Below are 27,295 nucleotides of genomic sequence, written 5' to 3'. Positions count from 1 at the left end.
CGCGGTGACGACTTCCGGCGCGCGCGGCGGGGCGGGCGGCGGCGGCGGCGGTTGGGGCGGCGGCGGCGGTTGGGGCGGCGGCGGCAGCGGCAGTGACGGTTGGGGCGGCGGTTGCTCGGCGGCGGCGGGATGGACACGCTGGGCAGGAAGGTGGTGGTGTGCGACAACGGCACCGGGGTGAGTCGCTCGGGCCCCGGGACTCGCCCTGCTGCCGCGAGGGGAGAAGGAGGGCGACTCCCTTCCCCCCCCCCGCCGGCTTCCTGCCGGCACGCCCGGGCTGGCCAGCGGGCCGCGCCCGGCCTCCGCCGCCCCGGGGCCGCCGGAGCTCGCCGCGAGGGGCTTCCGGGGCCGGCGAGGGCCGCGTCGCCCTCGGCCTTCCACCGGCACCGGCCTGCGGGCGCCCGGCGAACCGCGCGGCGGCGGCGCGCTGAATGAATGGCCCGGGGTGGCTCGGCGGGGAGAGCCGGGCCCTGCCGCGGTGGACGCCGGTTTCCTTTCCGCCACACCGAGCAGAAACGGGCGTTTGAGCCCGGGAAGCGTTAGCGCTTCGGTATTTGTTGCAGCGATGTCTCAGGTTGTGCCTGTCTGCCAGCATCGTGGCTGTTTTATTACGCATGTTATATTCCTATATATGACTTTAACGAGTTTCTCTTTAGTAAGGCGCAGCAAAGATAAAATAGTGTTTTTTGATGGTTTTGTTCTTTTTTTTAATCTGAATGATCAGCTTATCCGTTTTGAATTTCGGCAGACAGCGATGCATCCCCTACAGGGATTTTTAGTTTCACAGAAACATTTCATGCAGCTTGTGGTTAAAAGGCAGTGGGGACCTTTCATTAATACCTTTATGACTGCAGAATTTGCAGAAATGGGATTCTTTGGTAAAGAGGGCGCCAAAGCTTTTCTCCTCTTCCTTTCACCTTTCCTGCCCTACGTAACCGTGCGTGCACACGCTAGAAATTTGTTCTTTTGTTAGTGTTATGGAGGATTTGAGGCGCCTCAACAGGAAGTGACAAAGATACCATTTTAAAGCCAGCAGATAAGATGTTGTAGGTGGGTTTCTACCTTAGTAATTTTGTTTAGCAATCAGGATTTTCCCCCAGTAAAACAATTTTATCAGGGGAGTTAACAAAGCTGACAGCATGTCAAGAACTCTCGAATGGCAAAAAAGGAAGTGTTTTTTTGTTAATGAACACGTTGAATAAAGATGAAAATATTTAAAGCTAAAGATTGAATAGTTGAGACAAAGAATGTCATTGTTAGAGATTCAGCACCCTGCCACTTGAATTAAGGAGTTTCCAGTAAGTATCTGAAATGATTAGAGTAGTTCCAGAAGAAGAACATCAGATTTGACAGTTCTGAAGTCTTCCTGTTTTCCTTCCCCTAGAAAATTCTCTTTAATAAGTATTAGAGTACAATGCCTTTGGGCCTTTTTTGCACTATCATTTAGAAAAAGGAAAGAAAAATAGGAGATTTACCATTTTCCATTTACAAATGGACATGGAAGCTGGATTCTGTTGGTTGGTTGGTTTTTTAAGTGTTTTAATACTTACACTGTCAGCTTTGGTGGAAATTCATGTAATTTCAGAATTTGATCCTTTAATACAGCTTTTTACAAAGCAGTGAATTACTTAGTTGTTTTAAAATGTTTAGCATATTGATAGTGACCATAGTGTTGTACTGTAGTCAGCCTCAGGGATGAAACATGGGACAGAAGCAGTTATTTTTATCCAATTTTGCAAGCTGTAGTTGGGACACAATTTTTGTACTGTCTGACATATCTGTCTCTGTGTGTGTCTTTTTAAATCAAAGAGACATCTGATACATTTTTTTCTTCATGAATTGTACTGGATATAAATAAATATGACAGGTACTGTTATACTGCAGTTACAGTGCCTAGAGTAGGGATTGTGTCACTTCAACTTCTGTTTTTTTGGGCCGAGTTTTACCTCTAAGCAGAACAGTGCGTGTATGGACATCCCCTGGCCCCAGAGATAACTGTGCAAGTGCGAAGTATAAGGAAGTGATTGTTGTGAAATCTGTAAACTTAAAATATTTAGATTGAACTGGGATAAGTACACCAGAAGAAAATTCAGTTCATAAGATCAGTATACCTTTCAAACTTCAGCTGTATATTGAGACTATCAAGTCCTATATTGCCAAACCAGTATTTTTATAGTAAGCATTGTTATATGATAAAGAAGAGCTGCTTTACATTAGAATGATGTCTGAAACAGTGATATGTCTTTCTTAAACCACGAGTAAAATTAAATCTCTTGCCAAGTGCTAGAAATAAAAATGCAGAATATCTTTAGAAATTTTAGATGCAGTTTTAACTTTTGACTTGTCTTGAAACATAGTGTTCTTGTCATACTGAAATATGAGTTTTTAATGTATTTGGCTGCAATCAGTCTTTGAGGAACAAGCAATGAAGAAGTGTGTTCTTGCAACACATAGTGTGAGAGAGAGAGGCTGGCAATGCCATCTTAGAGCATTTGAGATCAATGTTCTTACTGGTGTAGGCCAAATGGTAAGTTACTTAATGACCTGGGCAGTTTTTCTAATCATATTTAGAATCTTTGCTTGATTCTTTCAATTGATGCAACTCTTAAACAAAGAGACCTGATAAGAATAATAATATTCATTTTAAGACTTGTCACGTGACAAGTTTGTGAGCAGATGTAGAAACCTTCCTCATTCTTTTAATTTGAAAGAATACTTATACATACAAGTTCTTACTGCTTGATGACTCAGTAGGAAGTGAAAGAGTCAGTATAAACCACAGTGCAATGGAGAAGAAACTATATATGGTAAAACTTCTTACATATGTGGTCTTGCATGCAAGCAAACTAAGTAGCTATTCTTAAAACACTTTTGGTGCATAGCAAACACTTGCAAAAATGCATGATGTTGAACTCTTGGCTTCCTTAGAAAGATGTGCAAATTCATTGAATTTTTAGTGCTAAAAGCATAGTGTATAATAAGCACTGTACTGAAGTTATTTGCAAATTGTTCCAGGGAGTGTACATAATAATAAATGGAAGAGAAATAAGTGCACTGTAGTTAAATTTTATTCAGAGGTTTCAAATTCAAAGTGAATTGTTAATGGCTGGTCATTAGAAAATGAGAAACTGATATATTCCAAACTACTACAGTTCATAATGTTTAATTAAAGATTTTGGAGGAGCCCTTGTAGGGGAGGGAGGGAAAGTATCTAATTTTTCTCATTCTCCTTCAAAAATCTAAAACTATCTAGGATCTATTATCTATGGATTCTTGGATCCATGGATCTATGGATTTTTGTCTCTTGGATGAATTTACATATCGGTTATCTGTTGTATCAGCTATCACTTGTATCAGGACTTTTCCTTCAGCCATAACAAATGTTATGTCATAACCAACCTACCAAGCTAGCTGAATATCATCTATCTGTCTAATGGCAGGAAGAACACTACACTGGGAAAGCTGTCATTTATGTCTAAAGAGGCTGGCATATCAGGCTAACTTGTTCTTACCTTCACCAAATAACTGTGTAGCCTAGGGGAAAAAAAATTCTAATCTGTGGAAGAAGAGACAGAGTTAAAATTTTGCCCTTTCTACCTGCCATTGAGTTTACCAAACTCCAAAAAAAAAAAAAAAATTGTTGTTTTTAAGGTTCTTGGTTCCCATGTGAAAGAGGTGGGGAACAGTCTCTGAATGCCAAAGCTCAGTCTTACTCATTGTATTTCAGACAGACTAAATCTAGTTTTGATTGTGCTTTAGGCTGATTGTAAAATTTGTAAAATCGTAAAAATGACAATTTGTTTTTACTATGTAGTAGTTGTCATTGCCGATATGCTACTATTACATAATTCCTTGGGAAGGTGTGTCAAGTCCCTGAGAGCTTAACATAGAAAGGGACTAGAAATTATTATTACAATTCAAACTATAAGAACTTAGACCAAGTATTTTTGTAGGCCAGCATTCAAACACTGATAGCGGAGCTTCTTGAGTAGGAGTTCGATAGTACGAGTAGTAAAGATTTGTTTGGATGTCATTGGTTGTGTTACTGTTGTTGGCCAGCATGGTTGCTGATGACTGGTAGGGAAGTTGCTTCATGCCGGGGGAAAGAAAAGGAGGAAAGCAATAAGCAAATATATGGGTATAGAGATGCACGGGCTACCTGCAGGTGCTTATGGCTGGACTCGTGCCATTTTTGGATCTCTAAGTTAGAGAATATGATTGTATGGACTATTTTACAGGATTTCCTTCTAGCTTGACCAGATTCCACTGCACAGTGAAATTCTAGTCCATAACAAGCCTATGTAAATATTGTAGTAGTAAGAAAAATTGTCCTGTGCGTGGTAGTTCACAAAGTCTGAAAGGAAAAATAATTTTTATAAGAATCTGAGCACCATTATTTGGACTCAGCTCAGTTCTTCAGAATGTCTCAAATGCTTCCTCTGGTGTAAAACACCAACTGTAAAGTCTTTTGGCATACGTGGGTAGTGCAATCCAAAAATGCTTGTGGTTACTCTTTACTTTGTCACGGCAGCACCACATTCTTGAATACATTAAATAAGATCTATACAACTGTAGCAAAGGGTTGATAAGTACTTGCCTTTTCTGAAAACATAGCTTGAACCAGAATAAGTGAAATGAGTTTTACACACAGTGTCTTTCGTCAGATATTCAAAATTGCTCTGCCTTTGGAGAGAGCAATTGCGGGATGTGTGAAAGTAAGGAGTGCCACAAAAAGCAAAAAAATTTCTTTCCTTTGCTCCTCCATTGTATGTTTTCTGCTGGGTGCTGATGAGGGAAGTTAAACATTTAAACTCTTAAACTGAAGTAAACGAGGATTTGTTATCTGAAATACTATTTCATGCTGATTTTTTTTCATATTAATGTAATCTGTTTCAGTATGGTCCTGTGTTAGTCCAAGAAGCTTAATTAAAATGTCTCTCGGCTCTTTTCATAACTAGTTTAATCCTTTTTTTTTTTTCTTCTCCTAAACAGATGCCTGTTTTACTGCAGTGAGATGAATAATCTAGACCAATAGAAAGTGACTTTTCATATTATAGTTATATGTAATAACAGAATTCCACTTAGTTGTAATTAGCTGCACTCTTTGCTGTGATAGTTGCTTCAGTGGCAGTCTTCAGAACTCACCTCAGAAAATTCAGTGAAAATTTTGGAAATTCTAACAGATGGCTTTTAATACAACCTGAAATGGATAATTCATCATTGACACAGGGACCCAAAGTGGTTGTCAGCTCTCTGTCCTTGGAGGTTTTTGAGGTCTGACTGGACAAACCCTGAGCAACTCACATTGCCCAAGGTTGGACTGGAGAGCTCCCAAGGTTCTCTCCAACCAGAATGATCCCATGAGTGTGTTACCCCTGTGTACCTAGTTGCTTCAGTAATTTTGTAAGTGAAAATGCATAATGTTTGGTTTGGGACTGCATGATTTTGTTCTGCCATGCTGGTACAGCATGGTACGTAGAATATGTACTGAAGAAGAGAAGCCTGCTCTGTCCGAACTCTGATAGGCGTCAGACTAGGATAACTGAAGTGAGTAATTTGCTGATTACCATTAGCTTAAATTGTAGTTTCTTGCTGACACCTTTAAAGTTTTTGACTTAGAGTTGAGCTTCCTCAAATGAAAGTGTGCATTTTTTATGCTCAGTTTTTTCTCAGTGTTTTCTTAGCCTGCTATGTCTCGGGACCCAATGATGTAAAACTCTTTTTTTCATATGTATTTGAATAACAAAAAATATTTTAGCTGATAGTAATTCACAAACAGGATATTCTAAGGTTTCATTTGCCCTGTACATTTCAGAAGCGCTTACTGCAAATTCATATTTTTTGCCTTAAAGCAAATTCTGAAAGTTGTGAAATTCTTGATAAATCTGTCTGAGTTGTTCAGAGAGTCTCACTGTTGGTTCACTGTTGAACCCTTTCTAAAACAGCATAATACTTAAATTCACGTGGTTATGTTTCTTTCTGATCCATGTCATGCTGCCTTTTGCTCTAAGTGGAGGGCTTAGTTAATTTGGTCTCATTGGGTGCTCATTAAAAGGTGATGCATTTCAAAATGATCAGTTTCAGCTTGTTGGAGAACTTTTACATAGAGTGGAAGGAAATCCAAATTGAAATGCTGGAGTCTCTTATGCCTCTCATTGTATTTCATAGTTTTAGTACTGTTTCTTCAAAATTTGACCACTTTATAAAACATTCCAAAAGATATTTTAGTTCGATAGTATGGATCAAGACATCATTTAAAATGTGCAAAAGTGATTTGAAAGCATAAATCCAATTGGTTTCCGGGGGGCACATGCTCTTAAATCTGGGGGTCTAATATTTTTACCCTAAAACAGGTTTCTGATAGTAAACAAACAAAATACATATTCTAACCCATTTATTTATTTCTTTTCAGTTTGTGAAATGTGGCTATGCAGGCTCAAATTTTCCAGAGCATATTTTTCCGGCTTTGGTTGGAAGACCTATTATAAGATCAACTGCTAAAGTGGGAAACATTGAAATCAAGGTAATTTTTTTATTATTATTCCTTTCTAACAGATGAAAATAGTCAGCTTTTTTCCCTTATTGCTGTTTATGCTGTTTCAGTATCTCTTGATTCATTTCTGTGTTGGGCTTTAGCCTGTCACCTACTGCAAAGTAGCCAAGAGGGTATTCTAAAGCTACGGGAGGCCTTCAGCTAATATAATGGAGGAGGCAGCAGGTAGGACCCAAGTGGTTCTGGGGAAAAAGGAACTTCAGTATGTAAATGAAGTTAAGATTAAAAGGCAGAAATCTGACAGAAGTGTTTGATATTTGTCACCTGGCTGTAATGTAATGTTCCTGAGACAGTGCTGAATAATGAATAGCTGGAATTCTCAGTTCTTTTTATACTGTTTGCTTACTGCTCACAGTTGATCATCTGTGATCTTGTGTGAGATGTTTAACCTTAGTTGTGTTTACATTTCATTGTTTTTATTTCTTTTGTTTTGTTTTTGCTGATGATGGACATGGTACTTCACACAAGTTAGGGAAGGAGAGGCCCTCTGTTCTGATGACCTTTATCTTAAGATGTTATTCCAGGCCTGGGGTCGGGGAGGAGCCACTGATTGAGAATCTTTTCCTGAAGTCTGGGGGAGCTATCATTTCTCACTTTATTTTGTAATTACACAGTAATACTTCAAATATTAGTAGTTGCTTCAGCTGTAGAAACTTTAGTATATCTACCTTGGCCCTGCTGTGGTCACACCCTCCCTTCTTGTTTCTAGCCACATGTTCTCACCTCATGCTGGCAGTACTGCTTGTGCAGTCATGTCATGAGCCACTTTAGAACGCTGATCCAACAGAAAAAGAGTAAATTCTTTGTCAGTTAAGTTTTGACTGCCTCACTAGACAATTGTGCAAGCTCCTGTTTGTGCAAGGCAGAACCAGGAACTTGAAGGAGAAGTGGGAGGGGGCACAGAACTGTAGAAGCTGTCACTTAGGCCAGTTAAGGTGAAGTAGAGCCACAGCCTCTCAATTGTGCTTTCTCTGTTGCTTGCTGAGCAGTAGCTTGGTTTAAAAAAAAAAAGAAAAGAGAAAAAAAAGAAAGAAAAAACTGTCCAGTCTTATTTGTTATTTTCAGAACCCTATGGGCAACGATGAGAACTTTCTGATTTCTGTTGCTGCCTGCAAAAAGCTAGTCACATCAGTAGAAGGCAGTATTAGTAAGTCAAGAGGAAGAAAGACATCAGACCTTTCGAAACTGCATTTTTTTTTCATATTGCAACTCTCCTTATCTTGCGTCGGTCAGGGTGGTGTGGGTGGAAGGATGGAGATCTCCTCCCCTTTCACAGTAGGTAGAAGGATTTGTAAGGAGAGGAAAAATACTTTCTCTTCTCTTGCAAGTCTTTGGTAGAGGTGTTTCTTCAGATGTACACTTGAACTTGATGTGAAAATTTTTTCAAGCAGGTCCCAATAAAGTGTTACGGAAGTTGTGCTGCAGTTAACAAGGCTTAAGTCCAGGAGAAACTCACTGGCAGAAAATCTTATTGATGAGGTCATATTTTCTTTCTAGCTGATCTGATATAACCTGCCCTGCCAGTTTTGGTGCCCTTTGATTATCTGATAACTTAGTTTACTGTCGTTAAAGATGATAGTGTTGAATTAGGAAGATAAGAGGAAGAAGTGGCTAATTGCTATGAGATGGGTGCAAAAAACCCCCAATAAATTTTATATGCATTGCACATTTTCTTCTGTGAGCATGGGATTACGTAAGTGTATTTTGGAGACTATGAAGTGTTGTGTCCCAATTCTTCCTAGCTGTTTTGTAGCATCTGTATATAATAGCTTGTCACTCTTTCTTAGGAAAATGATATATTAAGAGAAGAAATCCATGCCACAGATATTTCAAGTATCTCAGTAGGATAATACAGTAGGAAGGCTTGTTAAATTTTGAGTGCTATTTTTCTTTGTGGGATTCCTGCATTTTAGCAGATGAGTTTTATGTCAAAATTTAATTCTAGCTATTAACTGCAAGTTCTTACTGGATAAGTTTAAAACCAAGTAAAGGAACCTGGCAAGAAGATTATCAGTTTAACTTTTCAAAAGTGCTCAGAAAAGCTGTCATTTCTGTGAAATTCAGAGACTTCATGAAAAGAATCCAGAAGGTTATGAAAATAGTGGTTATCATCCATCTGTTGAGCTACCAATTTCAAGTTGCCTTGTCCATTTGTCCTTTCAGATTCTAGTTTCACTTTAAGGAGAAGTTTTGTTGAGGGCAACTTAGCAGTCAGGGCCACTTATGTCTACACAGTGCAGGGGCATTGACAGTTTTCTTGCTGCTATAGAGGTGATCAGATTGGGGTGCTGGTATATGGTTTTTTCATGTTTCTTGGTTCCCTCATTTTGGTTTATTACATGGCCACCAAAGCACCTATGGAACAGATGCTCATGAGTGAGTTGGGAGAAGAGTATGGTCATAGCCTGGCCTGCTTATGCCTTTGCTGCTGTCTGAGAAATGACTGTGGAACATCAGCCTCAGTAGCAGGGATATAGCTTTTCCCCCAGTCCACGGCATAAACGCAAAAGTTCTGTTATTACTGGGATCATTTTGCAAAGGCAGCTGCCGGAGAGACTAAGCACTTTTCCTCCGACACAATTCGTAGATTAAGTAGATTTGCCTTTATGGAACTGATAGTTATCGTATTGCTTTTGACAGTCTAAGTGACTCGGAGTAGATTTAATCGAAGGAGGAAAATCGCGCTAATGGTGAAAATGGCTTTAGTAAAATTTTGAACAATGTGTGTATGCATATGTTTCAAGTATTTCATAGTGCTTCTCAGCTGCTTTAATTCTCTTTATCTTCCTTCCTCTATAGATTGCTATAGGGAAGGGCTTTCGGATACTGCTATTACAACTTCACTTCATGATCACTTAGTTCTAAAATTAGATACCATCAATTAAGTAAATATCTTTTGATGCTTTCCACATATTTGTTCCATGATATATGGATTAGTATGTTTATAGGTGAGTGCTTTCATGTTATTGTTTTCAGTTCTTGAGTGTTTAAAGGTGAATATCTAAAACACAAATTAAATTTAGCAATTGTCGGAACTATTCCTGGTCAAATATCGTGTGCGGTCTTGTCTACTTCAGTTAAACACAATGCCCAGGGTAAAATTCCAGTGTTACAGAATATTTATGGACATAATCTTGTTTATTAGAAAGATACAGCTATACTGATCTTGTTTGCAATATATGATGCATAGAAATGAGATGCCAGTGACTTGTAGCAATCACTTCCTTTAAAGAGAGATTTTAATCTTTGATCCTGAGAATAGCTTGGCCTTAACTGCACTAACTCAGATCATTTCCAGCTGTACATGCCTCTCTTCTCAGCTTATTTCTACTGTGTACTTAAAATAATTTGAGAATTTCATTTAGGCCTTTTCTGACTTTCTTGCTTCTACCTTCTTTCTTCACCTTTCTTGACCTGTTGAAGTAGAATAACAAAAAGATGGTAAGTGAGGTGCCCCCTGTGCTGTTTGTTTACCATTTTTGCTTGATGGGACCTAGTAGCTGTCATGTTATTTTTGATGCTTTTTATTGTTTTGTCTTGTCCTACATTTTACATTTGAATACATACTTATTTTGGACGTTGTTCATTGCTTTGGTTTACTAGCAACTAATTCATTAGAATATTGTATGTATTGCTTCTAAATGTTACATAACCTGTAGTTTTGCAAGATGCAAGAATAACACTTAAAGATCAACATATCTTCAGCTCAGTATCTTCAACAGTAGGAATTGCTCTATTTAACATTACAAACTAAGGGCTTGAAACAACTTTCAGATTCAGTTAGACAAATATTATTCAGAGTACCAAAGTGGTGGAAACATCGAATGTCCTGATACTGGTTCCTGTCTGCAACTTCACTTGTGCTGTCCCTTTTCCTCCTCACCTACCTGAGTGTGCATGCTGTTTGTTAGTGGGCTCTTTCTGCCCTTTGACTTGGTTTTAAAAGGACACGGAAGTTTCGTGTAGCTTTCATTGTGCATTAGAACAGTGGCTTTTCCTGGTTTATGTCCTATTCGGCAGCATAAAGTTTCAAAGAACAGTGCACAGAACAAGTTTCAGATTATTTGAACTGGTAAAGTTTCTGTCTTTTTAAATTCTCAGAGGTAATGTGGCTGCATGGTCTCTTAATGGTTTTGCTAAAGTACATTTGATTTAAAATTTAAGAGCCTCGACTCCTGACTTCTATACAGTTGAGATAACCAAAGGGTGATCTACTGTGCAAGGGAAAACAAATGAAAAGCCTTGTCAGGGAGAGAAGGTGGAAGAGGAATTGTTTGATTTAAATTGCTTTGTATGAATTTCGTTACGATCAACGGTAACTCTTTGTTACTTCTACTGCTTAACTGCTTTATATTACTTATGTTATTATATAAACTGGATTTTTCATTGTGCATCTCTTTTTATTTTTTTTATTTATTTATTTATTTATTTATTTTTCCCCTAGTATTGAATTGTGGGTTGAGTAGCCTACACTTCACACAGTAACTGCAAACTGTGGTGGCATATTTTTGTATGAAGCAGCTTTTTTTTTTTTTTTTTTTTTTTTTTTTTTTTTTTTTTTAAATGAAATGAATGTAATACTATAATGGAAACAGTACTGCTGGTGCCTAGAAATATGTTCTTGGAGGACAAATATGATTAAGTCAGTTGAGGCTTCTTTGGAAGAGTATGGGATATAATAGGGAGCAAAGGTTACATTTTATTGTGCATACTTCCTTTGGGAAATATGTGGGAACGGAAGATATGGTGCTACTAATTTGAATGTGCAGTGTTTTGCATAACTAACTTTAATGAAAGGATTGCTTAATTAGTGTAAGATGATTATACAAACTATGCGTTCCTTGGTTGTATTTGTGTAAGAATGTGTTACTGGGACTTCTGGCTTGGGACTTTTGGCATGGAACAGATGGGGAGTAATTTTGTATTTAGATGTCTCTCTTCTTCACACCCTGCTGGCATAGGCTAATATGTGAACCATTGTTTCTTTCAATGTCTAGCGTGGAATTTCTAATCCCTTATTTGCTTTTGCTACTGTTCTGTATGCTTATGCACCACTCATTATTCCTTTTTTGGTAATGTGCACAGAAATTTGCAACATGCATGGAAAACTATTCTGCCAATCCCACCTACTACCCTTATGTGCTATTTTGCATCTCAGCCTTTTCAAATGAGTATTTGATAAAAGCATTTTGGAGGTGTCAGTGGAGAAACATCTATGCTTATAAAGGTCTTTGTAGTGTCTTGCTGTAACAGGATTTATTGGTGTGTTTAAGGTTAATTAGAGAATGGAATTAACAAAATTTATTTTGGAAAAGAGTTGGGATGGGTCATAGCTGTACTATATGAAATATATTCTATTTCTTAAATACTTGAAAACGATTCTAAAATATGGGCCTTGTTTAAGAGCACAGTTGGATGCAAGCTGGAGCAGTTCACTGTCATTCTTGAGCATTTTGGTGTTAAGATAACTTTGAAAACACTGACATGTTGCTATATTACAATTTTACAGGATCTCATGGTTGGTGATGAAGCAAGTGAATTACGCTCAATGCTGGAAGTTAATTATCCAATGGAGAATGGCATAGTTCGGAACTGGGATGATATGAAGCACCTTTGGGATTACACGTTTGGACCAGAAAAACTTAATATTGACACAAAAAATTGTAAAATATTACTCACAGAACCGCCCATGAATCCAACTAAGAACAGAGAGAAGATTGTGGAGGTATGTCTGGCTAGTAGAAACTAGTAATTACTGTCATTGAAGTATGGCTAAGAGATTGTAACTTTACTGGAACATCCACTAGCTGTTTGAGGCAAAGCAATTCTCCTGTTTTTAACCAAAACTTTCTCAGACATGGTCATCAAGGCTACTGTGGTCAAATACAAACAGGCCTATCTCATTCTAAAGTTATAAGCAAGCTTCTTGTCTCCAGTGAACTGTATCACCAGGAAACCACAGAACTGGGAATACATGTTTATCTTCAAGTATTCAAGAACCAAGATACACTGATTACTAGCTATTGGATGAATAGTAGTTATTTTAAATGACTTGGACTTCCAGAAGCTAACTATGCTTCTAAGGAAATTGAGACTTGAGCAAGGTGTTTACCAGATGGGGTAGTGTTGTTGGAGGTAACTGAGACATAGCAAAGAGAAGTGTGATGGCAACCAATTCACTAATCTTTGATTAATACAGGGGTTCATTAATGAAAGCTTTCTAAGAAGGAAAGCCTGATCATTGGATCCTAGATCTTTAGGTTGCCCAGGGCAGCACTAAAACTCCCTCTGAACCTTGCATTAATGTAGGTTGTCAGATGCTTATTGCATAAATCTAGAAACATGTGACAAAGACTTAGCTTTTGAAGAGCAGTAACGTATGAGGAGAGCTAAAAGTTTGGTTTACTTTTTCTCAGTCATGGTAGGTATTTTCAGTTAAGGTAAGTATTCATTGCAACAAAAATGTTACCGATTCTAAGTCTGAAAGCTCTTCCATTTACCAGGCCTTTGAGTGTGAAAGTTTGTATATTCCCACCACCCTGACTCTGTTGGTTAATCTAATAAGAATTTACTTTTATCATTTCCTGCAAACCTTGCCTCTAAAATCCTTTTGTTGTCTCAGATACAGTAACACTGTCTGCAAAGTGACAGTGAACATTTTTGCGCTAACCTTTTCTTTCAGTGGATTGGGAGAAAGTTGAGTAAAGCAAAGGTGGGAAAACTTCAGTGGAAAACATCAAACCATACAGTTTTCGTTTGTTTCTAATTTCAAGATTTCCTAGTGGTTATGGGCATGAGGGACCTGTTACCTTAGTATTATGTGATGCCACATTAGCAATACCATCTATTATGTATCAGTCAGTTGTGGTGTGATAGGCATAGCAGATTATTCTGAGTGGCCTCTGTGTAGCGGGAATGGTTGAATTTCCTGTTCAGGCGTCTCTGCTTTTCAGCTGTTTACAATAGTGTTCTTGTTTCTGTTTTCCTGGTAAACACAACAGGCTGTTTTTAGTTTTTCTGGAGCTGAGTAGTTTTATACAAACCGTTTCAATTTATGATATGTCTTCTAAAGTCCAATAAAATATTTTTGTTTTGTTTTGTATGTGGCTTTTTTAAACCAGTCTACAGACTGTAGATGCTTAATTGTGATTCATAGGGTTAGGGAGAACTTGAACCCATCTTTGTAAAAGTATATTTGAGTTAGACAAAAATTTATAGTTTTCATTAATATTTTTAATGGATCACAGCATTATGAGAACGAGGAATACTTAAATTTAACTGCAACATATTTAGACTCCATTTTTTTTCCTGTTTTTGATATTGAAAAGGGAGGCTAACTCAGTATGAGGCAAAAGACTGAATTAAGATTTTTCTTTAAAGCCTGTAATAAATATTCTGGTATTCCTGCATTTTGTGATACAATGCAATAGCATTTTAAAAGAAAAGCTTAGTCATCTGGACTGTTTCAGGATGCTAAATATATATACACACACACACCCCCCACACACTACGTGTATATTCATATATGCTGTACTTCATTCTGACTTCTAGTGAATCTTTTTCCCCACCTCATCCCTCCATCCAAACTCAGCTAATTGTAATAGCAATAAGTATTCACCTGACATATGTATAGCATAAAATATACATTTAAAAAATGCTTTTTTTTAATAACACATAGAAGACGTTGACTGTTCTTCAGTTTCGCTGTGTGCTGTAATACCTTTCTGTCTAGTTATCTGTTACTTTCTCATTGTGTAATACATTCAGGAGCAGCCAAGCTTTTTATGCCATATTATGTAGCCATAGAAATACTCTAGCACAGTCACTTCTCCTTATCCTAATCTAGTATTCTTTATCTCTTCCCCCAATTTTTAGCTCTTCCTTGCTAGACTCTAATAGAGCAGTACTTTGTAGCTACTCCCAAAGTTGCTGTCACTAGAAGAAAAAAGCTTTTCAGGAGAACATTCTGCTCAGTATTTACATCTTAGATTTGTAGGTGTGTATGTCATGTGTTAAGGCATTTTTCATGTCAAACAGAACAGATCTAGATGTCTTGAAAGGAAGAACAGAAAACCTCAAAGCCCTCCATGTAGGTTATAAAAGGGTTTTGCAATAACTTCTTGAGTATGGTATAACGTGTGAAGGCAGTACCTAATGCTGTTTGAATATTCACTTTGTTGTATGAAGATACAAATTTAGATTTTTCTTCTGTTCGTTTTCTTTTTGAAGAGTTATTACTCTTTCAACTCTTCCTCTTCTGGTAGACACTTTTGGGTTTTCTATTTCTGAAAGTATCGTGTATGTGCTAAATGGTGGTCATTACAGAAGTCACTAACCAGCCTTGTAACGTCTTGTTCATTCTCAGCCCATGCATCTGACTGTTGTGCCAAATTTTCTGTTATATCATCCAGTTCATGGTGGGGTGTTAAAAAGCCCAAGGCATGGTGTTCCCATGGCAAGGTGTTCTGCAGTTTGCCCTCTGTTCTTTTTTGCTTGCCACTTGCGTGCTCACAGCAGATATTTGGAGAAAAAGTAAAGCAGTCTTCCCAAGGGTTTGGCAGTGTGTTTGATCTAGCAAATTTGGGGTTGTGAACTAATCTACTGGTTTCGTCTAGATCTCCAAAAGCATTCATAATGTCAAGTATAGTATTGCGCAGCAAGATCTGTTACTAAAGTGGTTAGTTAAAGTCCTGATACTTTGTCTTTCAAATTTTAAGACTATGATGAACATGGATTTTTGTTTGGTTGGTTTTTGCCTGTTGCAGCTGTGTTAAACCAGGCTTGACTTCTTACATGAGGATTGTTTTCCTTTCTGCGGACTTAATAATAGGGAATGTGGCACCAAAGCTGTAGAATGAAGAAATCTGAAAGTTTTTTGGGGTGGGTCTGGTGAAAGATGGAAAGAAAGCTCTCCTATAGGGTTCCCCATGCTGGATGTTGCTCACTGGCCTTGAAAGGATTAAAAGTCTCAAGTGAAATGTTTATGTATGACATAGATGACACTCAAACCATTTCTCTTCCTCTTCCCTTCCTCCTGCTTTAGAAACAAAGTGCAGATAGAAGCAGAAATATTTATGATGTGTTTGTTTCTTCCTCTACAAGTATTCCATTACCCAAAATAAAATGAACGCTGCTTAGAGGGCTTATTTAATATTGAACTTGTTTGGCATGCTTCACAGCTCACTCAAGTTATTTATGCTTGCCACGTAAAAAAAACTATGAAATAATTAACTTGACTTTGCAAGGATCATGTTTTTGAGGTGGGCCAGCCATTTAAAATAGACCATTCTAACAGAGGAGGTTCTTTAAATAGTTCAGAATTCTAAAATTGTCAGGCCTCAGCTTTTTTCTTTAAAAATATTTAGATATCTTACTTGGACAGTGGGAGTACTGAAGATTTAATTGGTTTATAATCCTGAACTTTGCAGAAGTGCTCAAGATGCTGTAGAATAGCAAAGCCATAACTTTTGTTCGTGCTAGAAAAATAAAAGTTAATCATTTTTTCCTGTTCCTGATAAAGCACTTTGAGGGGAAAACTGCTGTACAGTATGACTTGTTTACTTGGCCTTTTTTGTGTTTATAAAGATCCTGTAAACTGTGTGTCCTTTAATCTTACACCCTGTTTCTTCACTGAGACTTGTTTGGGGCGAGGGGGAGGTTAGGGGAACCTAGTCTACGAAACAGGCGATTACCCTTCATGTTTTAATAAGAATTGATTCTGCAAACCTCTGTTGTTCTGTAAGTAGTAGCTGAGTGGCACTATCAGTATTACTTCAATTATAATGGATTTTGAACTAAAACCAGTTTTAGAAAGTTTGTCATTACTTGTGCTGTAAAGAAGAAAAGAGGAAGGCCCAGATACCGAAAATAGCCCATGACACACTGGTGATCGTAGACCTCTATCAGTAGGAGTCTGTTTGGTCTTTATTTGACATAGTCTGCAGTTGTATAAAGACTGCAGACCTTGATATGAAGAAGGAAAAAGCTGAACTTCATTAGATTCAGAGCATACGCCTTTAACAAACATTTTGTTCCCAAGTCACACTTCAGTAATGAAGTACTTGGCTGGTCTACAAGTACTGCCTCCCACTCATTAAGTACTTTGGAAAATGGCTTAATAAAGCTACAGAAATTGGTGTGTGGGTTTCTTGAAGGTATTAACCTTCGTTGTTAAAAGGATGGGAAATGTTTTAACTCCTTGATATTGCTCATCTGACATGAATGAACAAGTAAGGTATAAAACTGAATGCACTACTTACTGCTATAAAGCAAGTTGGTTTCTAATGTTCGTGTAGAAGCTATGTGATGTAACAGCTTGGAAATTATTTTTGCTTAGCAAAAATACCAAATTATTGAACTACAGTTTTCTTTTAAATGTCTATATAATGTCTTTTAAGACTTTGTCTTTATTTGGACATTCGTTTTGCCTTTGTCTTACAGGTTATGTTTGAGACATACCAGTTTTCTGGAGTATATGTAGCCATTCAGGCTGTTCTTACTTTGTATGCTCAAGGTAGGAGAAGATAAATGTTTAATTTATAAATGTGTTACCAAGCCAAAGTTCTAATATAGTATTAATGTATCTTGGTCTTAATTCAATACTAGTCTAAGCTCAACTCTGTCTTAAAGGTTGGCTTTTTGCTTTGAGGAGCTATTAATAGATATTACTGTTAGTGTTATTTTCATGGACAAACTGTGCAGGCATGCTTGTAAATGCAAAAACCTGGTTTGTCAAAAACTGTCATTGTCTTGAGTTGGATTTATTTAGCTTTTGGCATGTTGCCAAGTTTCAGCAACATGCTTTAACCCTGTTACCTTTGATTTTCTGAAAAAAGAAAATTTGTTACCATAAATGAACTTCAAGCAGTTGCAAGACGAGATGACTTTGCATGATTTTCAATTGAAGAAAAAGTTAGTTCTTTCACTGTAGGTAAACTGGAATAAACAATTGTCAGCTTGAGGAGGAAATTTTGAATTTACTGAATTTGATAGAAATTCTACCAGTGACTGCAATTCATCCAGAATTTTAAGAAGTTGTTCAAGCACCTGGACTCTAATAACATGACTCCTTGCATCTGTTTCTTAGCAGCTTGCTGTATTTAACTTTCACATAGTAGGAAATAAATATCCTCATTCATTAAAGTGTTACTATAGCTTTTATGTCCAAGAGCAAAGTGATGATGTCCTGGAAGGGTGGTTCTGTCATACAACTCATTAATAGTAGTTAGACCAAAACCACTTTTGCAGACCTGAATATTAGTTTTTAGTTGCTGCAAGCTGTACTAAATTACTACTTTTAATATTTTTTTAATTTTAAATTTTTTTTAACAGAATAAGGGACAACAAACTAACTGGGATGTAGTGCAGAATCTGTGAAGAAAAGAGACTTTAACATGATCCTAAATATTAAGCTGATGCAGTTGAGCTAAGGATGTGCTCAAGCTACTTCTATATTCTGCTCCGATAAAATTCATAACTATATGATAAAACCAATTTCTATGCTGGTGTTTGGCCAAGGAAACATTCTTTGTTGTTGTAGGCTAAGTCTTAAGCCTCTCTTTTCAAGGGCCAAAGCAGCAGATGATCTAAACTTTAGGTAGTACATAGCTTAATTTTTCAGGGAAAAGTCCATTTAATGGACTGATAAATATACAGTCTTGAAAATTCTGATGTAATTGTACATGCTTTTTATTGTATGGTGGTCACTACTTTGTAAATAGCAAGATCTAAAACAACTTAGAGCAGTCCATAGTGTTTTTCCAGACTGTCATTTAAAGGAAAGTTAAAGACCTTCTAAAATATAACAACCAAGCGGCATCTAAATAGAACGCTTGCTTTTGAAAATGAAAAGGAGTTCTTTAAAACTTCCCGTTTAAATAAATTGCATTAAAGATTAAAATAGGGGCTAAAATTACATACAGAGATTTGTCTCATTTTGGTGCCCTGCATAATGTTGCTGCTGTTAAAACTCTCCAAACTAATTGTTACTTTTACCTGGAATTTTGTATATTCATGTGCCTTTTTAAGGCAAAGGGATTTATAGATCACAACCTAATTCTAATTAGGAAATTCTTGAGCAATTTCTAATGACAGTCTTTTGGAGTTGGATGTAGTCTCCTATGATTGACTAGCTCCTTCCATACTGAGTACCTCTGTTCTGTTGCAAGACTTGTTCCATTTGCTCAATGTTTTTTCCAGGTCACTAATAAATCTGAAGATCTGATCACACAACTGATCCACTATGTGTCTTTTAGTTCATTCAAGGCAAAGAACCAGTTTGTATGCCTTCTATTTACAAGGCTTGAGCAAATTGCTGTAGTCAAAGAAGTGTAACTTGCATTTAAAATAATGAAGAAACAGTTCATACGTGATATCTTCCCTTGAAACTTACTGCCTTGGTTTTGGTAGCTTGTGAGAAACTGTAAAATTGTTACATAACTGACTTTAACTATTCATTCTACTTTGTATCTATTTTGTTCCTGAAATATGGAAACTTCTGTCAATTTCTACATACTGACAATATCTGTGTTGTACACCTTAGCGTTTGGTTGTTTTGTAATAGACTTCTTTCATTGGAATTAGTTTCTTGGAGTCTATGAAAGTGGATCCCATTCAGCCTAATACTATTTCGGAAAAAAATTAGATGTGTGATGCATAGTTCAGATATTCTTTACTCTGCGAAAGCATTTTTTTTTAATACCAGCCCAAATCAACAACAAGTCCCAGTAATTCTTCCAAGTTTCTTCATTTTTATCAAACTAGTATCAGGTGAATCTGAGGAGGAATTTATGCCCCAGCATTTAATGATCTTAGATATTCTCTTTAATTAGAGTGCAATTTACGATGTCAAAGCACTGGATAAAATTCTGAATGGTAGAGTTGTAAGCATGTAGGAAGGAGTACAGGTAATACCCTTTAAAAATGTGTGAGAAAGCATCTTTTTATGTGAAAACCTTGAATTTAAAATATACTATATATTAAAATAAATATATTAAAATATATTTAATGGAAATAATGGAATTTTAAATTGTGATCAGTTTCCCAAAAATGATGACTGAGGGGCAGAGGTAGTGTGAAAATAGTTATTTCATTGTGATGTTAACCTCTCTACTATTCTGCCCTATTTACAAAGGTGCTAATAAAAGCTGTACTTTTCTTTTTTTTCCATTCTTTAAGGTTTGTTGACTGGTGTTGTTGTGGACTCTGGAGATGGCGTAACTCATATTTGCCCAGTTTATGAAGGTTTCTCTCTTCCCCATCTCACCAGACGGTTAGATATTGCTGGGAGGGATATCACTAGGTATCTTATTAAGGTAAGCTGGAGAGAATCTTTAACGTTGAAGCTGATATCCAGGGTGGGTTGGTTCAAGTTAAAATCCCCTGATAGCATGAAAGCAGTATATACCTTTCCCTATCTTATTAATACATTAATTACTCCTGTATTTTCTGTGTTACTTCAATCTATATAATGTTTGTTCATCTAAATAACACGCGATATGATTGATATTATTGAGAGACTTCACTTTTTTTTTGGTAGTCCTGTAGGAAGGAATTTTTTCAATGTTTGGGAAGGAAAAATTGAAAAATTCAAAGTTAGCTTTCTTGATATATAAAATGAAATTGTGTTATGTCAGTCCTGCTCATCTATTTTCAAAGAGTGTTTAGTTTTTGTTTTTTGTTTTTTGTTTTTTTTAACAATGTTGAAATGATGTAATGATTCTTACCTCATTGTTCAGTCAGACAGTATAATTGACATTCTGGATGGACAAATCCTCTGGTTAAACTGTGGAATGCCTTGATGTTCTGAACTGAAGTCCTAAACATAAGAATTATTTTGGTTATTTTTCACTTCTCTTATACTGAAAGTTGTAGTGAAAAGTTTCCAACTTGGAGTAATGCTGCAGCTGTTTTACTACTTGGTATTATTGGATACACTGTAACCTCAATGCCCACTTTTATACAGACAGACTTGACTTAACACTAAATCTACTGTTACAAAAGGGAAGCAAACTTTTAAAGATAAAGGTGTTTTAATGTGCTGGTCTACTGATAAAGAGGCCTGGACTGCTCCTCGCATTTACTGCTAATCTAATGTGTTCACTCTAGCTCCTCTTACTGCGAGGGTATGCTTTCAACCATTCTGCTGATTTTGAGACTGTTCGTATGATCAAGGAAAAACTATGTTATGTGGGATACAACATCGAACAGGAGCAGAAACTGGCATTAGAGACCACAGTACTAGTTGAATCCTACACGGTGAGTGTTTTGAGACAGCTTTTCTTGTCTTGAATTTCATAGGTCTAAATTAAGGTAGCATTTAACTTTGCATCTTTTAAAATTTTTCAACAAATGCTCTTTTAAACCAATAATAGGAACCATAGTTGCAAGGAAATGTTTGGTATGCAAGTGTTAGTGTATCTGGTCCCTGATAAAATATAAATAAATTATATAATGATTGAAAAATTTCTATCTTCTTTTTAATAGCACTGAATGACTTTTTGCAGCGGTAATAGTTATCAACACTTTACAGTTTTCCAGCATTAGGAAACAATGTAGGTCAATTACTCTTGGCTGAATATATAAGTGGCTAAAAGTAGTCTTCTAAATGTGTTTTCTCCTCACTAGCTCCCAGATGGCCGGATTATCAAAGTTGGTGGAGAACGGTTTGAGGCACCAGAGGCTCTTTTCCAGCCTCACTTAATCAATGTAGAGGGGGTTGGTGTGGCTGAATTGCTGTTCAACACCATCCAGGCAGCTGACATTGATACCAGGTAAGAACAGAACTCTTAAAAATCCTCTGTCAGGGTGCAGGGGTGATGTGAGAACAGCAGTCAAACACAAGAGCCTCTTTTGCTATAGGCCATAGCATGTGCGCTGCTGAGAGCGTATCTACTCAGGTCGGGGTCATTCTGCGATGACTCCTGAAGCTTAATGGGCTCTCTAGATGCTCAGCTACTTAGGTACGAATGAGCAAGGATGAAACTTTAGAAGCGCAGTGCTTTTGTTCTTGCTTTCAAGGACGTCTGGAAAAGCATGAGCAAGCATGCCAAACTGGCACCAAAGCTTTCTTTGTGTAGTGACTGCCTGTTTCTTAGATTTGTAGTTACTCCCCGGTACTTACAGGTACCCACTTGTACTACCGAGTGTACTATGCAACACTAGAAGGACTATTTTCTTGGTCAGGTCTGAATTCTATAAGCACATTGTGCTGTCTGGAGGGTCCACCATGTATCCTGGGCTGCCCTCACGACTGGAACGGGAACTTAAACAGCTCTACCTGGAACGAGTCCTGAAAGGAGATGTGGAAAAACTCTCTGTAAGTAGCCAGTCACTGCTTTATTTTTGTGTGTGTGTGTGTGTGTGAGGGTTATCTTGAATCTCCACTAGAGGGAACCAAGTAGTCAGAAATGACAGGATGCGGGTGACCCTCCTCACAACTGGCAGGAGCTATCTGCATCTCAGTTCTCCACAGCCCTGCACTCACATTGCTGATTTGTTTGTGTATACTTGCAATAAAGACACGTTCTAGTCCCTGCTAATGGCAAGTGATTTCTGAAGTGATTTCTTGGGTCAGTTGAGTGGAAAACGTGCTGTTCAAAGTTGCTAATGAATTTTTGTGCCCTAGGAAGTCACCACTGAGCAAAAAAAAAAAAAAAAAATATATATATATATATATATTTTTTTTTTCTATATATATATGTATTTTCAATATATATATTGAAAATTTTGATTCATGCTATGCATTTTAGTTGAGATGCTCAAAAGTAAGAGACTAGAGTTCTCACACATTTTCAAGTGAAATAAATGTTCCTCTTTCATCAGTTACTGGGAAAGGCAGGCAACAGCCAAATGCACATCACAGAGGCAACATTACATTGTATGCTCTTTGCTTTTCAAGGAGGAGATGCAGAGAAAATTCTTTTCAATTGAGTTTCTAATGTTGAACTGAACTTCTACAATTTTTAGTAAAGTGTTATTCCAAATAGCTGCAAAAGATCTTTAGATGACTTGGTGTTCACTGTACAGAATGTTTGTCTAGAACAGTAATAGCTTACACATGGATTTGACTGTATTCATTTCTGCTATTGAAACCAGAGCTTGAGCATCAATGAGGTTAAGGGAATATTAATTAGTTAAGCTGGTCTAAATTGTATAGATTTAGAATCTGTTCTGTCTGCCTTTCTAAAACTTGGTATAATTCTAAAATACTTTGTGATTTGATGATCTGGCAACTTGCGATAAATTTAGCCGTCAAAGCTTAGTAAGTATTTCTTTACTCTGTTCATGAAATGCTAAAATATGGTCTTTAATTTAGTATTCTGACTCCTGGGTTTTTTTGTGTGTGGATATACCGAAGATATAATTTTGGGGAAAGTGTCAATAGCTGTCTCTAATTTCCAGTGCAAAGTAGTTATTTTACTTGGGTTGCGCAAGCTGGAAGCTCATGCAGAGTGCCCTATGCTAGCATTTCAGTTTTTTAGTTGCATTCTTCTCACTAAACAATTTCCACTTCATTGTTCCGGTAGAAGGCACAATTTTGTTTTAAGCGGCTTTATTTCAAGAATCCTACTAACGGTTTCTTTTCTTTTCTTAGAAATTTAAGATCCGAATTGAAGATCCACCTCGTCGAAAGCACATGGTGTTTCTGGGTGGCGCGGTTCTAGCAGACATCATGAAAGACAAAGACAACTTCTGGATGACCCGACAAGAATACCAAGAAAAGGGAGTGCGTGTGCTGGAGAAGCTTGGTGTGACTGTTCGATAAATCCCAAAGCTTGTTCCCATCACATGTCTAAAGCTTTTTTTTCCTTTCATTGCCAATCTCTGAACTCACTCAGCTACATGCTATGGAAAGGCCTGCCCGTGGCCTTTGACCCAAAGGTCAGGTTTTGTTCTGGTTTCTTGGGGTAGCTTTTGTTAAATGTTTCTTAATGTGGCTAAATTTGACTATTAAATTTGACCACTTCCCTGCTAACAAAACAGAGCAAGAGCAGCCTGTCTACTTCATTGTTCCTTCCCAGTAGGCAATTGGGCAATTCTGGTAGGCTTTTTCTTCTGGGTTTATTGCTGTAGCACTGCTAGCTTTTGTCTCTAGTTCACAAGGGGTTGTGTGCCTTTTTTTAGCATAAGAAAACCTTAAAACAGAAGCTTTTGCCATTGGGTCATTGTGGTGGTTATCTTTGCATCTTTTTGCCTCTCTCTACCTTACGATTTTTTTCTTTCCCGCAATTAGGAATTTTGATTAAACATAGCTAGAAACTAGTTTAACTAGCTGGAGTGGCTTTAACACATGGTTTCAATGTAATGTGGTTCCATATGCACTGCTGCCTAAACTGGCTTCTGAGGTGGTTTATCAGAATTCTTAAAGGTGATGGGGCTTTCATACTGTATTTCTCTAGTTGGGCATGTACACTGTTGCCACAAACTGAGAAACATCAGATATTCTGGCAAATGTAAATTTGTGGCCTTAGGTGTCTTTTTTGGAGGAAGGAGACAGAGGTTTGCGCTGCATTGCTTTTCTGCTGATGGACAGTTGGGGGTCAGTCTGACTGACCGAAAATGCCCCCTTTTTTAGCTAAGTTTTGGTACCATGTTGTCTCAGCATAGGGAACAAGAATGTTACATTAACTATTCCATAATTGCTGGGCTTTAGAGCCTTGGTTGAGAAACTTAAATATGCTGGGACAGGAACCTCTAAACTTCTGAAGAGATTTTAATACTTTCAAAAATGCTTGTGAAAACTGTAATTACAGATATTAAAATCCCCAAAACTAAGTTTTAAAAGTCTGATGTTTTAAGTGCTTGTACGTACATCAGAAGCACTTCTATTAAACCTTACAAGTATATTAACCTAGTGCCAAGTAGTTATTGCAAATGAATATTTCACTGACCAGTGTTTATTACAGCAAGTAGATATCTATAAACAACCACTGGCAGTAGGTTTTAAAGAATGACCTGTATTCGTTGCAGTCAAAAATAACATTGGAATATGAGATGTTGGTTGGTAAATATCCACAGTTCATTCTGTCCAGTCTTGATTTTTTGATACTTAACATGGAATGGGAAAGGAAGTAAAAACCAGTGATGAAAATGCTGTTTCCAGAAAGTACATTAAAGGTGAGTTGTACTGAAAAATAGAAGTTGTCACTACTAATTATCAGCCATCTTCTCTGAATATAGTTGCCTGTATTTTTTTTCGTGCAAGCATACTGGTAACTATCTTTGCAATACAATCTGCCTTACGTAAAGCATAGCAAAAAATGCTTGCATTTGAATGCCGGTTAAACTTAGTTCTATTTCGCTTTTCATGGAAATATTATATCACTTTTGATTGGTCTTCCAAGCCTACCATGACATTAAGGAAATTAAGATCTGCTTTTGACTTCCGAACCTTGGAATGCACGAGGTATGCATTCATACACTTGCCATTTGTCTGTATCTTTACATTAATAATTGACCCCAGGATCGTGGAAATATTAACCTCCATTGAACTGTAAAAACTTGCTTTCTTTCTAAATTGAGGAGACAGCTTCCTTTTGGCTGAGAGAATTAAACAGGCAGAAACCATGTCTGCATTTCTTTAATAACAAGACAGTCACTATAGTATTGCTAGTAATGACCATTTAATTATAGGTGGGTGGGGTTTTTTGCAGCTATATTTACTCTTAACTTGAACAATATGAATTTACAGGCATGCCGGTCATGCCTCAGTGCATGCACTTAAACAGTTACTAGATTTTTGGGGACATGAATGTAAGGGGTACTCTGAATTCCTGTAGTCTTTTGAACATTTAATACATAAGATTTAGAAATGCTGTGGGCTTGCTTTAGAGCTGTGGCTTCTCATGTGACTGTCTCTGGGCTTTTTGGACAGTGTTGAGAATCATGGAAATAAACCAAAGAATGACCTAAAAAAATGACTTTTTTTGAATGACAATCTGTCATGATTTTTCAAATCTAGACCTTGATCCTGCATTTCTTTTCTAAACCGTATTCTCCCCTCTTCATTGGCTTCAGTTAGGTGTGTGCCTGTTTGAGCATGTTTTGAGGTTTTGGAATTTGGCCTTTATGCTTAGAGTACTTCACAGCACCATGAGTAATAGATGCCACTCGATTGTGCAGTAACTTGAGTTTCCATGGAAACCATGTATATATAAAAAAGCATTTTAAATTATTGCTATCCTGGATTCAGAAGAATGCATACTTAATCCAAATACTGAATGGGGTGTTCTAGTTGTGCTCAGTGTGGTTCTCTGTGTGCGTGTGTGTTTGCACACATGTGAGTGTGTGTTTGTGTATTCTCTCAGTTGACAACTTCAGTATTGCTGTGAAAGCAATCTGGTTTTAACTTTTCTTTTTTTTTTTTTTTGAAGACCAAATAACTTGAGGTGTAATTGCAATGTGCTCCTCTTGAATTAGAATAGAAGATGCCTCATCAGTTGTAAGTTTTTGGGAACATCCTGTTTTCAACGTTAAGCTGCTTCAAACCCCCCCCCCCCCCAAGTGTTCTAGGATGTTAACCGATGTAACACAAATGGCTTTTTTTTATACATTTCTGAACAATGTTAACACAACACATGGTTGAGACCATGAATGGAAATAAACATCTATTTAAATTGACAGGTCTTTTCAATATAAAAAATAAAATCAGATTTTTTCAAAGTAGATGATGTTTGCTTTGTTTCCTTTGGGAAATCAGTTCTGTCAGTTTTTCTCTAACTTAACTTTCATCACAGAACTATCAAGAACTGCTTATGCTGAGGAAATCTGACATGACAAAATAACAACATTCCCCATTGATTGCTGTCATAGAGTGAAAAAACACCACTACTCCATTCTGTAGCCATGATTCCCCTTCTTCCATCCTGGTTTCTTTAAAAAAACAAACAAACAAACAAAAATAACTTATCTTTGGAGAGGATTCTTTTCTAGTTCAAGCTCTATGCTTGGTACTGCAAAATGCTAAGAGCCCTCAATGTAGGTTGACCTCAGCATCACAAACTGAGCTTGTAAGTCATGTAACGATGCTCTGTTTTGGAAGAATCTCCTTTGCATATAGTATTGCATGTAGCATCCTATTGCACGTAGCACTGATGTAGTAAGATCGTATGTTACTTCACCCGTTTCCCTCATTTTAACTGATGAAAGAACCATGCCAGGTGTTAATATGTGCCTTTTAGAAAGGTGCAGTGGTTTGAAGCAGCTCTTGCACCTGAAACTTCATATTCATAATTCTCATTTATCTTGTGGATTAGTGGCTGGCTCCCTACTCGTGATGCATTTATCTGGCTTCTGAAACAAGCTTAGCCAGCCCCTTCCTCCCAGCACATTGTACATGCTGTTCTTTATGTATGTTCCCCAGGCATTCTGTCCCTGGTAGGATAATTGCTCTGGTTTTCCTAGAATGAACCAGTATGTGCAGTTTGGTTCAGGATGTGTGTCTCAAGGGCTAGGTCAAACATGTGCCATGGTAGATACAGATGCTTGTGAACAGGATTTTAATAGCAAAAAAAAAAAAAAAAAAAAAAAAAAATCCACCCAAACCCCCTTATTCCACCACCATGCATTCTTGGGGGCAGGAGAGGAGTTGGGCTTTATCTCTGCTCAGTAACAACTCATGCTTTTTTTCTTTTTTTTTTTTTTCCTTTGGCTCGATTTGCCTGACATGGCTTTTGTGGGGAAAGGACCAAACAGCTCAGTCAACATTTGCTAGTCAACTTTTTCAATAGTGAATCCCTCCCT

The 27,295-nt window shown here is 37.4% G+C and overlaps 1 protein-coding gene across 3 annotated transcripts; it reads left to right on the top strand.

Annotated features, from left to right (window-relative positions):
- The first annotated feature begins 16 nt into the window (after positions 1-16).
- ACTR2 (actin related protein 2) lies at positions 17-26,218 on the top strand. 3 transcript variants are annotated; one of them, XM_064510165.1, is made up of 9 exons: positions 17-177; positions 6,413-6,523; positions 12,063-12,278; positions 16,994-17,066; positions 19,730-19,866; positions 20,660-20,809; positions 21,179-21,324; positions 21,737-21,869; positions 23,148-26,218. In XM_064510165.1, the coding sequence occupies exons 1-9, from the start codon at positions 130-132 to the stop codon at positions 23,316-23,318; spliced, it is 1,185 nt and encodes a 394-aa protein (XP_064366235.1). In that variant the 5' UTR covers positions 17-129; the 3' UTR covers positions 23,319-26,218. The 3 variants fall into 3 exon arrangements, with proteins under 3 accessions (XP_064366235.1, XP_025966292.1, XP_025966291.1); XM_026110507.2 differs by lacking the exon at positions 17-177 and adding an exon at positions 551-574; XM_026110506.2 differs by lacking the exon at positions 17-177 and adding an exon at positions 5,425-5,547.
- Positions 26,219-27,295: the final 1,077 nt, after the last annotated feature.

Source organism: Dromaius novaehollandiae, chromosome 3 (genome assembly GCF_036370855.1).
Source record: "Dromaius novaehollandiae isolate bDroNov1 chromosome 3, bDroNov1.hap1, whole genome shotgun sequence".
Taxonomy (NCBI): domain Eukaryota; kingdom Metazoa; phylum Chordata; class Aves; order Casuariiformes; family Dromaiidae; genus Dromaius; species Dromaius novaehollandiae.
The sequence above is the reverse complement of the archived record's forward strand: the minus strand, read 5'-3'. Positions and strand labels throughout refer to the sequence as shown.